We start from the raw sequence: 14270 nt of genomic DNA, 5'->3' as shown, positions 1-14270 counted from the left end.
AACATGCCAAAATGTTGATCCTAATAAATGAATGGATTTCTTTTGAACTTTGTCTCGAGGCTCGTAAATTAATTAGGTCATCTTTTGGAAACTTCACATGGTGTGTGTGTGTGTATCTGTTTGGGTATGTTGTGGGTGTGTATACACACAGTATATACAACAGTTCATTTTGCAACTGTTCAAAGTTACAATGGCATTAAAAAAATGTGACTTATGACCACTTTTTCACACTTACGACCGCTGCAGTGTCCCCAGGATCAAAATTCGGATGCTTGGCAACGGACTCATATTTATGACGGTCACGTGATTCCCCTTTTGCAACCTTCTGACCGGCAAAGTTGACGAGGAAGCCAGATTCAATTAACAACCAACTTAACTGCAGTGATTCTCTTAACAACGGTGGCAAGGATGGCTGTAAAACGGGGCAAAACCCCCTTAACCCACCTTAGTGGCAGACGGGAAGAAGGGAGGGTCAATTTGGAGCAGAAAAGCAAAGTTGGCCGTGTATGATGGATAGCAGGAGAGAGTTTGGGCCTCCATTGTGGTCGTTAAGTCGAGGATCGCCTCTATTTATGTCCACAACTGGGGACGTAACTCCCCCCCCCCCCCCGGCCCCCGATTCCAAGCTGCGTCTCCTCTTACTTTCCGGTGGGGCTGAAGGCAACTGAGATGACGGCCTCGCTGTGACCCTCCAAGGAGCTGGTGCAACGGGTCACTGCTCGCACCCGGAACACGGCCTGGGGCTGGTAGATGATCTCAACCACCCGCTCCGTCTCCAGGGTCAGTTCGGCCAGAGTCTTCTGCAGGGAGGCCACGATTTCGGACTCCTGGACGTAGAAGGCCAGAGGGACGGCTCCTCCTTGGAAGGAGAAAGAGGGGGGGGGGAGAGGGCAGGTCAACGCTGGTCATTTTTTACTGTGAACATGATGGGGAGGCGGGTCGGAGGGAGGAGAGGAAGGGAGGAAGAAGACGGAGGGAGGGAGGAAGGAAGGAAGGAGAGAGAGGAGGGGAGGAAGGAAGGTCAGAGGATGGAGAGGAAGGAAGGGGACGGAGGGAGGGAGGGAAGAAAGGAGAGAGAAAGAAGAAGAGGGGAGGAAGGTCAGATGATGGAGAGGAAGAAAAGAGATGGAGGGAGGGAAGGAAGGAGACGGAGGGAGGGAAGGAAGAAAGGAGAGAGAGAGAGAAGAAGAGGGGAGGAAGGAAGGTCAGATGATGGAGAGGAAGAAAGGAGATGGAGGGAGGGAAGGAAGGAGACGGAGGGAGGGAAGGAAGAAAGGAGAGAGAGAGAGAAGAAGACGGGAGGAAGGAAGGTCAGAGGATGGAGAGGAAGGAAGGAGATGGAGGGAGGAAGGAGAGAGAGAAGGAGAGGAAGGGGAACGAGGAAGAAGGGAAGGGGAAAGAAAGGGAAAGAAGGGGCAGGAGGAAGAAAGGATTGATGAGTGAGAAGGAAAGGAAGGGGATAAGAAAGAGGAGGAAGGAAGGAAGGAAAGAGAGGGGGAGAGGGAGAGGAAAGAAGAAGAAGGAGGAAGGGGGAGAAGAGACTGAAGGAAGGGGAGAGGGAAGGAGAGTGGAGGGAGGAAGGAAGGAGGAGCGAGAAAGGAGGAAGGAAGGAAGGTAGGAAGGATTGAAGGAATGAGAAGGAGAGGAAGGGGATGAGGAAAAGGAGGAGGAAGGGAAATAGGAGAAAGAAAGGAAGGAAGGAAAAAGAGAGAGGGAGGATGGAGGAAGGAGAGGAAGGGGAAGGAAAAAGAAAGGAAGGAAAAGAGAAAGGGGGAGGGAGGGAGGACAGAAGAAGAAGAAAGAGGGGAAGGAGAAAGAGGAGGAGGACAAGGAAGGAAGGAAAGACAGAGGGGGAGAGGGGGAGGAAGGAAGAATGGAGGAAGGTGAGGAAGAGGAAGGAGAGGAAGGGAAGAGAGGACCGAGGAAGGAGAGGAAGGGGAAGGAGAAGGAAAAAGAAATGAAGGAACGGAAGAGAAAGGGGGAGGAAGGAAGGACAGAAGAAGAAAGAGGGGAAGGAGAAAGAGAAGGAGGAGGAAAAGGAAGGAAGGGAAGGGAGAGGGGGAGAAAGGAAAGAACAAGGAAGGAGTGGAAGGAGAAGGAAGGAAAGAGAAGGAGAGGAAGGGAAGAGAGTGGGGGGAGGACAGAAGAAGAAGAAACGGAAAGGGGAAGAAGAAAGAGAAGGAGGAGAAGGAAGGGGTGTGAGAAAGGGAGAAAGGAAAGAACGAGGAAGGAGAGGAAGGAGAAGGAAGGAAAGAGAAGGAAAGGAACGGAAGAGAAAGGGGGAGGAAGGAAGGACAGAAGAAGAAAGAGGGGAAGGAGAAAGAGAAGGAGAAGGAAGGAAGGGGAGTGAGAAAGGGAGAAAGGAAAGAACAAGGAAGGAGAGGAAGGAGAAGGAAGGAAAGAGGGAAGAGAAGGAGAGGAAGGGAAGAGAGGGAGGAAGGGAGGACAGAGAAAGAGGAAAGAAAGAGAAAGAGAAGGAGGAGGGGAAGGAAAGAAGGAAGGAGGCACCCCCCCAACTGTACCTTCTCCAAGAGGGTGTTGCAAACCAACTGGAGCTTTTCCGGGGTGATATCAACGGGGACGTCAAAGGGGGCGCCCAGAACCTCCCCGGCTTCATCTTTGAACTGGATCAGGAGCCGCTCAACGTCTGCCGTCATTTCGAAACCGCGCAGGGGCTGCTCTTCACACTCTGGCCTGGACACCAACAGGGAGAAACCAAACCTCAACTCAAGGGTGTCCCCCAAAGCATCTACGACCCCCCTGCGAGCTCTCTCTGGGCCACCCCCCCTTCTCTAAAAAGGAAGATCGCTCTCGTCTTGATTTTCTGCTTCTCCCCTGTCATCCAAGAGATGACGAACCTGGAAGATAGGATAATAAGGTTTGGAAGGGATCTTAGAGGTCTTGTAGTCCAACCCCCTGCTCAAGCAGGAGACCCTAGACCCCCCCCCCATAGGTGATTGTCCAGCCTCTTCTTAAAAACCACCAGCGTTCACAACTTCTGTCTAGTTTAATGTCTAGTTTAATGAAAAGAAGGACCAGGGGAGACAGGATAGGAGTCTTCCAATATCTCAGGGGTTGCCCCAAAGAAGAGGGAGTCAAACTATCCTCCAAGGCACCTGAGGGTAGAACAAGAAGCAATGGGTGGAAACTAATCAAGGAGAGAAGCAACTTAGAACTGAGGAGAAATTTTCCTGACAGTAAGGACAATTAACCAGTGGAACAGCAGTTGCCTCCAGAAGTTGTGAATGCCCCAACACTGGAAGTCTTTAAGAAGATGTTGGATAGCCATTTGTCTGAAACGGTATAGGGTTTCCTGCCTAGGCAGGGGGTTGGACTAGAAGACCTCCAAGGTCCCTTCCAACTCTGCTATTGTATTGTATTGTATTGTATTATAATTGTAATTGTATTAATGAAAAGAAGGGTTAGGGGAGACATGATAGCATCTTCCAATATCTCAGGGGTTGCCACAAAGAAGAGGGAGTCAAGTTATTCTCCAAAGCACCTGAGGGCAGGACAAGAAGCAATGGGTGGAAACTAATCAAGGAGAGAAGCAACTTAGAACTGAGGAGGAATTTCCTGACAGTGAGAACAATTAATCAGTGGAACAGAAGTTGCCTCCAGAAGTTGTGAATGCTCCAACAGTGGAAGTCTTTAAGAAGATGTTGGATAGCTATTTGTCTGAATTGGTATAGGGTTTCCTGCCTAGGCAGGGGGTTGGATTAGAAGACCTCTAATGTCCCTTCCAATTCTGTTATTGTATTGTATTGTAATTGTATTAATGAAGAGGACTAGGGGAGACATGATAGCAGCCTTCCAATATCTCAGGGGTTGCCACAAAGAAGAGGGAGTCAAGCTATTCTCCAAGGCACCTGAGGGCAGAACAAGAAGCAATGGGTGGAAACTAATCAAGGAGAGAAGCAACTTAAATCTAAGGAAAAATTTCCTGACAGTGAGAACAATTAATCAGTGGAACAGAAGTTGCCTCCAGAAGTTGTGAATGCCCCAACACTGGAAGTCTTTAAGAAGATGCTGGATAGCCATTGGTCTGAAACGGTATAGGGTCTCCTGCCTAGGCAGGGGGTCAGACTAGAAGACCTCTAAGGTCCCTTCCCACTCTCCTTATTGTGTTATTTCTTGGGACTGTTGTTCCTTCTCTGCTCCCACCCCCAGGGCCGCGTGTCTCCACCTCCCCCCCCTTTGCAAAATATGGGGGTGCTGCTGCTTTATCCCCCCCAATTTTGCAAAAAAACAGACCCTCCTAACCTGCAGCTGGACGCCTCTGCTCCAAGTTGCCTCCACGTGGGAATGGAGGCCGTACGTCATCACATCGCGTCCGGTGCATTTCTGACTCGGCTGCCGCCTGGTGGAGGAACCGGGGATCTTCCGCCAGAAGTTGGGAAAACTTCTCTAAACGTGGGAATTGGCACATCCCACTCTTTCCTGTTCCGGCGTAGCTTTCCCCCTCCCTTTGGAGTTTCATTCATAAAACAATCCTGCAGGTTTTGATACACCCACAATCCCCAGAGGTAGCTCTTTCTTTCTTTCCTTTCTTTCTTTCTCTTTCTTTCTTTCTCCCCCCTTCTTTTTCATTATTTCTCCCTTTTTTCTTTTTTTTCTCCCTCCCCTTTCTTTTTCGCTTTCTTTTCTTTCTGTCTTCCATTTTCTTCCTTCTCTCCATTCTTTTCCCTTCACTTCTTCCCTTTCTTTCTCTCCTTCCCACCCATATTTTTCTTTCTCCCTTCTTTTTTGCTTTCTTTTCTGTCTTCCATTTTCTTCCTTCTCTCCATCCTTTTTCCTTCTCACTTCTTCCCTTTCCTCTCCTTCCCACCCTTTTTTTTTCTCCCTTCTTTTTCACTCTTTTCTTCCTATCTTCCATTTTCCTTTTTTTAAAAATTATTTTAATTTTATCAATTTCATATATACATTCACAATTATATGATCTCATAACTGTTATTAATATGTATTTATAACAATTTTTCCCTACTGTTAACAATATACTTGAAGATTGCTTTTTTAACGTCCCATAGATCCATCTTATCTTACAACGGTCCTACTTCTTCTTCCCTCCCTCCCTCTTTCCTTCCCTCGTTTCTTCTCTCCTGCTCTTCTTCCTTCCTGCCCTCTTTCCCCCCTCCTTCCTTTCCCCCTTCCTTCTCTCCTACATTCCCTCCTTCCTGCCTTCCCCCTTCCCTCCCTCCTTCCCTTTCTTCTCTCCTTCCTTTCCCCCTTCCTTCTCTCCTACATTCCCTCCTTCCTTCCCTTTCTTCTCTCCTTCTTTCCCTCCTCCATTTTTTCTTTTTTTTCTCTCTCCCTTCTTTTTCGCTTTTCTTCCATCTCTCCATCCTTTTCCCTTCACTTCTTCCCTTTCTTTCTCTCCTTCCCACCCATTTCTTTCTTTCTCCCTTCTTTTTTGCTCTTTTCTGTCTTCCATTTTCTTCCTTCTCTCCATCCTTTTTCCTTCTCACTTCTTCCCTTTCCTCCTTCCCACCCTTTTTTTCTCCTTTTTCATTCTTTTCTTCCTATCTTCCATTTTCCTCCTCCCTCCATCCTTTTTTCTTTCTCACTTCTTCCCATTCTTTCCCTTTCTCCCCCTCATTTTTCTCCCCCTCCTTCCCTTTTTTCTTCCTTCCTTCTCTCTTTTTCCCTTTCTCGTTTCCTGTTATTTTACCAAGCCCATGTTTCCTTTTATTCACCTCTTGATCCTCACTTGTTCTGAATTTTTGGAGAAACCTGTGTCATAGCATAAATGTAATAGTTTTCCTGCTGTTTGCAAGGAGGCAGGCTACCTTTCATCTATTGATCTAAGGGGAGATACCAAATCCTGGAAATTGCATTGAAAAAAATGGCTTCTTTGCTGGTGATGCCGTGGGGTTGGGGGAGGACATGACTTTCATCATGTTTTATTCTTTTGGTCTCTGAGGTCTGGCTGAAAGAATTGCCTGCGGAGGGATTTCAGCTCCTTTCTGAAGGCCCAGAAGGGAGCCCTTCAACAGGATGCAGGAATAAGAGCAACAGGGTTGAAAGGGGCTGTGGAGGTCTTCTAGTCCAACCCTCTGTTTAGGCAGGAAACCCTATACTATTTCAGACGATTAAAAATGCCCCAAAGAAGGGGGAGTCAAGCTATTCTCCAAGGCACCTGAGGGCAGAACAAGAAGCAATGGGTGGAAACTAATCAAGGAGAGAAGCAACTTAGAACCGAGGAGGAATTTCCTGACAGTGGGAACAATTAATCAGTGGAACAGAAGTTGCCTCCAGAAGTTGTGAATGCCCCAACACTGGAAGTCTTTAAGAAGATGTTGGATAGCCATTTGTCTGAAACGGTATAGGATTTCCTGCCTAGGCAGGGGGTTGGACTAGAAGACCTCCAAGGTCCCTTCCAACTCTGCTATTGCATTGTATTATTGTATTTCCCCCGATTTAAGCCAAAATGTATGCAGCAGAAAGAAAACCACGCAGAGAAAATGGACACAGGTACCAAATTTATATATAGATATATATATATATTTATATTTCAATCAAAACACAATTAAATATGGTTTGAGTACTGGAATACTTGGGTATTAGATGATAAGATGGTACACAGTACCAAAGAAACTCATACATATTTCGCTTCTTGACGGCGTCTCGCTCCAGCCGAAACCGGAAAAGTGATGTGCATTTAGTCCATTCCTCTTTTCCAAGGGCTGGAGACCAAATTAAAAAAAAAACTTTCCTAAAAGTAGTTTTGAGATCATAAATCCTTTTTTTTTTTTTTTGCTTTCTTTTTTGCACAAGTCTTCAGGAAACAAACGCCAACGGGAACGTAAAAAAGAAAAGAGAAAAACCTTCGCAAAGGAATAAAAACATCGCAACAGGAAACAAAATAGCAGAAGGGGATTTAAAAAAAAACACCCTATAAGCACGACGGGAGTAGATTTTGTCTCAAGTATTCCAAACTTTTTGTAAAACGTCTCGCGCGTGGCACGCGCTGGAGATCGGAGGAAGTTTCGGATTTGTAGAAAGGAAAAAGAGGGAGAAGGGGAAAAGGAAAACCAACCCCACAAATTGCATTAACGGAGAAGTGAGAAAGGCAGGAATCTGGGAACAATTCAGCCAAAAACTGAACGAACGTCTAAAAACAGGCGAACAGTCGTCGTTTTCACCTTCATGGAGACAAAAAAAAATAAAAAAAAATAAACAGGAAACACACAAAAGTTCATTGCTTATTATTATTATTTCCTTGCATTTTTTTTCTCTCAGATGGCAGCAATGTTGCTCCGCAGAGTGAGGGAGAGGCATGGAGTTGCACGGGGTTTTTTTTGGAAGGCAAGGAAAAATCGTTTTGTCTCCCAACTCCTTCTTTTTTCCCGAACTGGCCCAAAATGCGCGGGAGAACAGAATCCAGTTCATGGAATACTTCATTATTCCAGGATCATTCCAAAACGGTTCCAGACTGCTCCCCGCTTTCCCCACCCCACTGCGAAGCCCTCTCCGACATACCGAAGGTGCCCTGAGCCTTTCTGATTGCAAATGTCTTTTTTTTTTAAAAAAAGTTTGCGATAACAACAATATCAACAACAACAACCAAAAAAATCGCAGCTCGGAAAACTAAGGGGCGATTTTTTTCGTTCTCCGTGCCTCACTCTAGTCCAGAAAGGAGAACCCTTGGTAGGAGGCGATGGGGGAAATCTTCCTTCAATTGGCTCTCCAGAGAGAAAGGTAAGCCTTCTTTCTTCCCCAGCACAAAGGGGTGTGTGTGTGTGTGTGTGTGTGCACCCGCTGATTAGGGTGTGGGGTGCTAGGAGAGCAGCTGTGAGAAGGGGTCTTCGGGGAGGAGGGGGAGAAATCCGGCTCCGCTTCACTTCATAGGCAGAAACTCCTGAAGATCATAGCTGTGGAAAAAATATAGGGAAAAAAAAGGGATGGTTAAAAAATTTGGTTCCCCTCACACAGTCGTTCCTGACTCTAGGGGGCGCTGCTCATCTCCGTTTCAAAGCCGAAGAGCCAGCGCTGTCCGAAGACGTCTCCGTGGTCATGTGGCCGGCATGACTCAACGCCCGAAGGCGCACGGAACGCTGTTTCCTTCCCACCAAAGGTGGTTCCTATTTTTCTACTTGCAATTTTTAGGTGCTTTCGAATTGCTAGGTTGGCAGAAGCTGGGACAAGGAACGGGAGCTCACTCCGTTATGCGGTGCTCGGGATTCGAACTGCTGAACTTTCTTCTTTTTTTTAATATAATTTTTTAAAAAATTTTTTGTTACATAAACAAAACTTTCTGATCAACAAGCTCAGCGTCTTGGCCACTGAGCCACCCCCAGAATTCCCAACCCATGATTCTTTAAGATGGATGGACTTCCACTCCCAGGATCCCACAGTCAGCCCGGGAGTTGAAGTCCACGAGTCTTAAAAGTTGCCGAGCTTGGACCATCCCTCTTGTGGCAGCTCAGCCATTACCTTAGTCACCTTTTCAACCGCTGCCTCCGGGGGGTGTGCCTGCTGCATGACGTCGTTGACGATCATCTTGGCTATCCTCCACGCCATCTCCTCTTGGGCCTAGAAACAGGGAGAAGGAGTCCGTCAGCACAGGGCCAGGGGTGAAATCCTCCCGGTTCGGCCCGAACCGGTTGGGGACGATTGTTCTTGGTTCTGAGAACCAGTAGTTAAAAAAAAAAGAGCTTCCGATACGGAGCCGCGCGATCGTCGGAAGCCCCCCCCCCGGCCCCACTTTTTAAAGCATTTTCTTTCCCGTCTATTCGACAGAACCGGCAGGGGAAAAAATGCTTTATAAAGTGGGGAAAAAAGTTGGCCACGCCCAGCCGGTCACATGACTCTTCCCCACCCACCAAGCCACGCCCACAGAACCGGTGGCAAAATAATGTTAGATTTCCCCACTGCACAGGACATTCTGGGATTGCGTCTAGCGAGCAGACAAAAGCGATTGTTCTGTCCCAGCTCCCCAAACACCACAAGCCCCGTGAAGTTAATTCAAAGATTCGTTCATCAGGAGCGCCGGCAAAAAGTTTCTCTCTCTCACCGCAGGCTGAGAAGTCCGTCCGGCAGGGGAGATGAATCTGCCACATCTATTCATCTCTGCAACCTGCCTTTTATCCCCAGAGTTAGAGTGGGGGCTTCATTAGCAGTGGTGACTCTTCCATCCCGAGGACCGGCCCATAGATTTCCACTGCTCTCCTCTCCTCTGCCACATCTATTCATCTCTGCCACCTGCCTTTTATCCCCAGAGCTAGGGTGGGGCTTCATTAGCAGTGGTGACTCTTCCATCCCGAGGACCAGCCCATAGATCTCCACTGCTCTCCTCTCCTCCGCCACATCTATTCATCTCTGCCACCTGCCTTTTATCCCCAGAGCTAGAGTGGGGCTTCATTAGCAGTGGTAGCTCTTCCGTCCCGAGGACCGGCCCTTAGATTTCCACTGCTCTCCTTTCCTCTGCCACATCTATTCATCTCTGCCACCTGCCTTTTATCCCCAGAGCTAAGGTGGCGCTTCATTAGCAGTGGTAGCTCTTCCGTCCTGAGGACCAGCCCATAGATTTCCACTGCTCTCCTCTCCTCTGCCACATCTATTCATCTCTGCCACCTGCCTTTTATCCCCAGAGCTAGAGTGGGGCTTCATTAGCAGTGGTAGATCTTCCGTCCCGAGGACCAGCCCATAGATCTCCACTGCTCTCCTCTCCTCTGCCACATCTATTCATCTCTGCCACCTGCCTTTTATCCCCAGAGCTTGGGTGGCGCTTCATTAACAGTGGTAGCTCTTCCGTCCCAAGGACCGGCCCATTGATTTCCACTGCTCTCCTCTCCTCCGCCACATCTATTCATCTCTGCCATCTGCCTTTTATCCCCAGAGCTAGGGTGGGGCTTCATTAGCAGTGGTGACTCTTCCGTCCCGAGGACCAGCCCATAGATTTCCACTGCTCTCCTCTCCTCTGCCACATCTATTCATCTCTGCCACCTGCCTTTTATCCCCAGAGCTAGAGTGGGGCTTCATTAGCAGTGGTGACTCTTCCGTCCCGAGGACCGGCCCATAGATCTCCACTGCTCTCCTCTCCTCTGCCACATCTATTCATCTCTGCCACCTGCCTTTTATCCCCAGAGCTAGAGTGGGGCTTCATTAGCAGTGGTGACTCTTCCATCCCGAGGACCAGCCCATAGATTTCCACTGCTCTCCTCTCCTCTGCCACATCTATTCATCTCTGCCACCTGCCTTTTATCCCCAGAGCTAGAGTGGGGCTTCATTAGCAGTGGTAGATCTTCTGTCCCGAGGACCAGCCCATAGATTTCCACTGCTCTCCTCTCCTCTGCCACATCTATTCATCTCTGCCACCTGCCTTTTATCCCCAGAGCTAGGGTGGGGCTTCATTAGCAGTGGTGACTCTTCCGTCCCGAGGACCGGCCCATAGATCTCCACTGCTCTCCTCTCCTCTGCCACATCTATTCATCTCTGCCACCTGCCTTTTATCCCCAGAGCTAGAGTGGGGCTTCATTAGCAGTGGTAGCTCTTCCGTCCCGAGGACCAGCCCATAGATTTCCACTGCTCTCCTCTCCTCTGCCACATCTATTCATCTCTGCCACCTGCCTTTTATCCCCAGAGCTAGGGTGGGGCTTCATTAGCAGTGGTGACTCTTCCGTCCCGAGGACCAGCCCATAGATTTCCATTGCTCTCCTCTCCTCTGCCACATCTATTCATCTCTGCCACCTGCCTTTTATCCCCAGAGCTAGAGTGGGGCTTCATTAGCAGTGGTGACTCTTCCATCCCGAGGACCGGCGCATAGATCTCCACTGCTCTCCTCTCCTCCGCCACATCTATTCATCTCTGCCACCTGCCTTTTATCCCCAGAGCTAGGGTGGGGGCTTTATTAACAGTGGTAGATCTTCTGTCCCGAGGACCAGCCCATAGATTTCCACAGCTCTCCTCTCCTCTGCCTTCTGCACATTTATGTGTCAGGCACTGGACCCAGCTTTTCCTCCTCTTCCTCATCAACCACCTCCAGACCTGGGGACTGTTGACTCTCCATCTGAGGGCTGACGGACGGCCCAGGCTCCGCCCCTTCCTCTCTGCCAGCTCCATTTCCTCTTCCCCCTCGAAGCTCTCAGGTTGTCTTGATGCTCGCCCTGACACCTCCTCCTCTTCCGATTCGGCTGCTGACAACAGCTATACCCCAAGGTGTAGGCCTCCCGCTCCAATTCATCTAGGGCCCAAACTATATTTTCAAACCAGATTTGATGGGCCACTATGCAAATGACGTGCCCCTACCTTCCAATACAGGTAGTCCTCAACTTACGGCAATTGAGCCCCACATTTCGGTTGCTAAGTGAGACAGTTATTATTAATTGAGTTTGGCCCCATTTTTCTACCTTCCTTGTCATAGTCGTTAAGTGAATCCGAATTCTCCATGGACTTCTCTTGTGAGAAGGTCGCAAAAGGGGATCACGCAACACCTCCCCCTCTCTCCCGGGACATTGCAACCGTCATAAGTACAGGTCAGTTACCAAGCGTCTGAATTTGGATTATGTGACGGTGGGGATGCTAGTCGTAAGTGTGAATAATGGTTATAAGTCAGTTCTTTCAGTGCCCTTGTAACTTTTGGTGGTTTCTAAATCAAAGGTTGTTAAAGTTTGGGAACTTTCTGTATTTGTTTAATGGCTGTTCAAAGTTACTAAGGCGTTGAAACATGTGACTTGGGGGCAGTCCTCAAGCTTATGACCGTCAAATCTGCATGATCACGTCATCAAAGTTAGGGGGATTGACAGCTGGCACGTATTTACAATGATTGCAGCATCCAAGGGTCATTCTAGGCAACCATCCCAAGTGGCTTCTGATAAGGCAATGGGGAAAGCCGGGTTCACTTAATGACCACCTGACTCACACAACGACCATAGCAAAAAGGATGATAAAATTGGGTGTGGCTCACTTAAGGAACGAATCAACCTGATCCGAGGGTTCACTTCCCAAGTATTCAGACAGGCTTCTTCTGCAACCATTTTTTTTTAATTCAGGGGAAGAATTTTTGTTTCTTCTGACCTAAAACCTGCCTGGTCCCCAGAGACGCAAAGGAGGGTCTCTCTAAGTCACCAAACAAATCCCCCCCACCCAATAAGTAGTACGCGCCTTACCTCGTCTGTATTTCCTTGCACCCATTTCTTCATTGCTTGTGAAAACATGGACCCTGGCAAGAGAGGAAAAAGAAGGACCGAGAAATTACATGTTTTATGGAGTCAACAGGGCTGGGGGATTCTGGGAGTGGAAGTCCTCCTCTCTTAAAGCATTGCTGGCTGGGGGATTCTGGGAGTGGAAGTCCTCCTCTCTTAAAGCCTGCTGGCTGGGGGATTCTGGGAGTGGAAGTCCTCCTCTCTTAAAGCATTGCTGGCTGGGGGATTCTGGGAGTGGAAGCCCACCCCTCTTAAAGCATTCTGGCTGGGGGATTCTGGGAGTGGAAGTCCTCCCCTCTTAAAGCATTCTGGCTGGGGGATTCTGGGAGTGGAAGCCCACCCCTCTTAAAGCATTCTGGCTGGGGGATTCTGGGAGTGGAAGTCCACCCCTCTTAAAGCCTGCTGGCTGGGGGATTCTGGGAGTGGAAGTCCACCCCTCTTAAAGGATGCTGGCTGGGGGATTCTGGGAGTGGAAGTCCTCCCCTCTTAAAGCATTGCTGGCTGGGGGATTCTGGGAGTGGAAGTCCTCCTCTCTTAAAGCATTGCTGGCTGGGGGATTCTGGGAGTGGAAGTCCTCCCCTCTTAAAGCCTGCTGGCTGGGGGATTCTGGGAGTGGAAGTCCCCCCCTCTTAAAGGATGCTGGCTGGGGGATTCTGGGAGTGGAAGTCCTCCCCTCTTAAAGCATTGCTGGCTGGGGGATTCTGGGAGTGGAAGTCCTCCTCTCTTAAAGCATTGCTGGCTGGGGGATTCTGGGAGTGGAAGTCCTCCCCTCTTAAAGCCTGCTGGCTGGGGGATTCTGGGAGTGGAAGTCCACCCCTCTTAAAGGATGCTGGCTGGGGGATTCTGGGAGTGGAAGTCCTCCCCTCTTAAAGCATTGCTGGCTGGGGGATTCTGGGAGTGGAAGTCCTCCCCTCTTAAAGCATTCTGCCTGGGGAATTCTGGGAGTGGAAGTCCACCCCTCTTAAAGCCTGCTGGCTGGGGGATTCTGGGAGTGGAAGTCCTCCCCTCTTAAAGCATGCTGGCTGGGGGATTCTGGGAGTGGAAGCCCTCCCCTCTTAAAGCATTCTGGCTGGGGGATTCTGGGAGTGGAAGTCCTCCCCTCTTAAAGCAGGCTGGCTGGGGGATTCTGGGAGTGGAAGTCCTCCCCTCTTAAAGCATTCTGCCTGGGGAATTCTGGGAGTGGAAGCCCTCCCCTCTTAAAGCATTCTGGCTGGGGGATTCTGGGAGTGGAAGTCCTCCCCTCTTAAAGCATGCTGGCTGGGGGATTCTGGGAGTGGAAGCCCTCCCCTCTTAAAGCATTCTGGCTGGGGGATTCTGGGAGTGGAAGTCCTCCCCTCTTAAAGCAGTCTGCCTGGGGAATTCTGGGAGTGGAAGTCCATCCCTCTTAAAGCATACTGGCTGGGGAATTCTGGGAGTGGAAGTCCATCCCTCTTAAAGCATGCTGGCTGGGGGATTCTGGGAGTGGAAGTCCTCCCCTCTTAAAGCAGGCTGGCTGGGGGATTCTGGGAGTGGAAGTCCTCCCCTCTTAAAGCATTCTGCCTGGGGAATTCTGGGAGTGGAAGTCCACCCCTCTTAAAGCCTGCTGGCTGGGGGATTCTGGGAGTGGAAGTCCTCCCCTCTTAAAGCAGGCTGGCTGGGTAATTCTGGGAGTGGAAGCCCTCCCCTCTTAAAGCCTGCTGGCTGGGGGATTCTGGGAGTGGAAGTCCTCCCCTCTTAAAGCCTGCTGGCTGGGGGATTCTGGGAGTGGAAGCCCTCCCCTCTTAAAGCATTCTGGCTGGGGGATTCTGGGAGTGGAAGTCCTCCCCTCTTAAAGGATGCCGGCTGGGGAATTCTGGGAGTGGAAGCCCACTCCTCTTAAAGCATTCTGACTGGGGGATTCTGGGAGTGGAAGTCCTCCCCTCTTAAAGGATGCCGGCTGGGGAATTCTGGGAGTGGAAGTCCACCCCTCTTCAACCTGCTAAGGCTGAGCAACCTTGGCTTAGGAGAATCTTCTCTTGAGGAGGAAAAGGCAACTCACCTTTGGACTTCTTGATGTCCGGCTCTGGCTCCGATTCCCTAATGAACTGGCCCAGGTCGCTCACGCGGCCGAATGTCATCTTCCTGCAGGAGGAGGAGGAGGAATAGCGG

General features: G+C 49.6%; 2 protein-coding genes across 2 annotated transcripts in view; both read right to left on the bottom strand.

Moving 5' to 3' along the window:
• The window catches only part of NLE1 (notchless homolog 1), a gene marked incomplete in the record, with an annotated part of 17488 nt that extends 13194 nt beyond the window's left edge, over window positions 1-4294 (bottom strand). Inside the window, 4 exon segments of the mRNA XM_087702839.1 lie at window positions 643-853; window position 901; window positions 2523-2694; window positions 4264-4294. Of these exon segments, the coding sequence (XP_087558965.1) occupies window positions 643-853; window position 901; window positions 2523-2657 (347 nt within the window).
• Window positions 4295-6466: 2172 nt separating this feature from the next.
• AKAP10 (A-kinase anchoring protein 10) overlaps window positions 6467-14270 on the bottom strand; it is a gene marked incomplete in the record, with an annotated part of 65733 nt that continues 57929 nt past the window's right edge. Inside the window, 4 exon segments of the mRNA XM_087702804.1 lie at window positions 6467-7871; window positions 8434-8532; window positions 12108-12160; window positions 14161-14243. Of these exon segments, the coding sequence (XP_087558930.1) occupies window positions 7866-7871; window positions 8434-8532; window positions 12108-12160; window positions 14161-14243 (241 nt within the window).

Source organism: Thamnophis sirtalis, unplaced genomic scaffold (assembly GCF_051295495.1).
Source record: "Thamnophis sirtalis isolate CommonGarterSnake01/CBP01778 unplaced genomic scaffold, rThaSir2_p1.2 scaffold_17, whole genome shotgun sequence".
NCBI classification, from domain to species: Eukaryota; Metazoa; Chordata; class Lepidosauria; order Squamata; family Natricidae; genus Thamnophis; species Thamnophis sirtalis.
The sequence above is the reverse complement of the archived record's forward strand: the minus strand, read 5'-3'. Positions and strand labels throughout refer to the sequence as shown.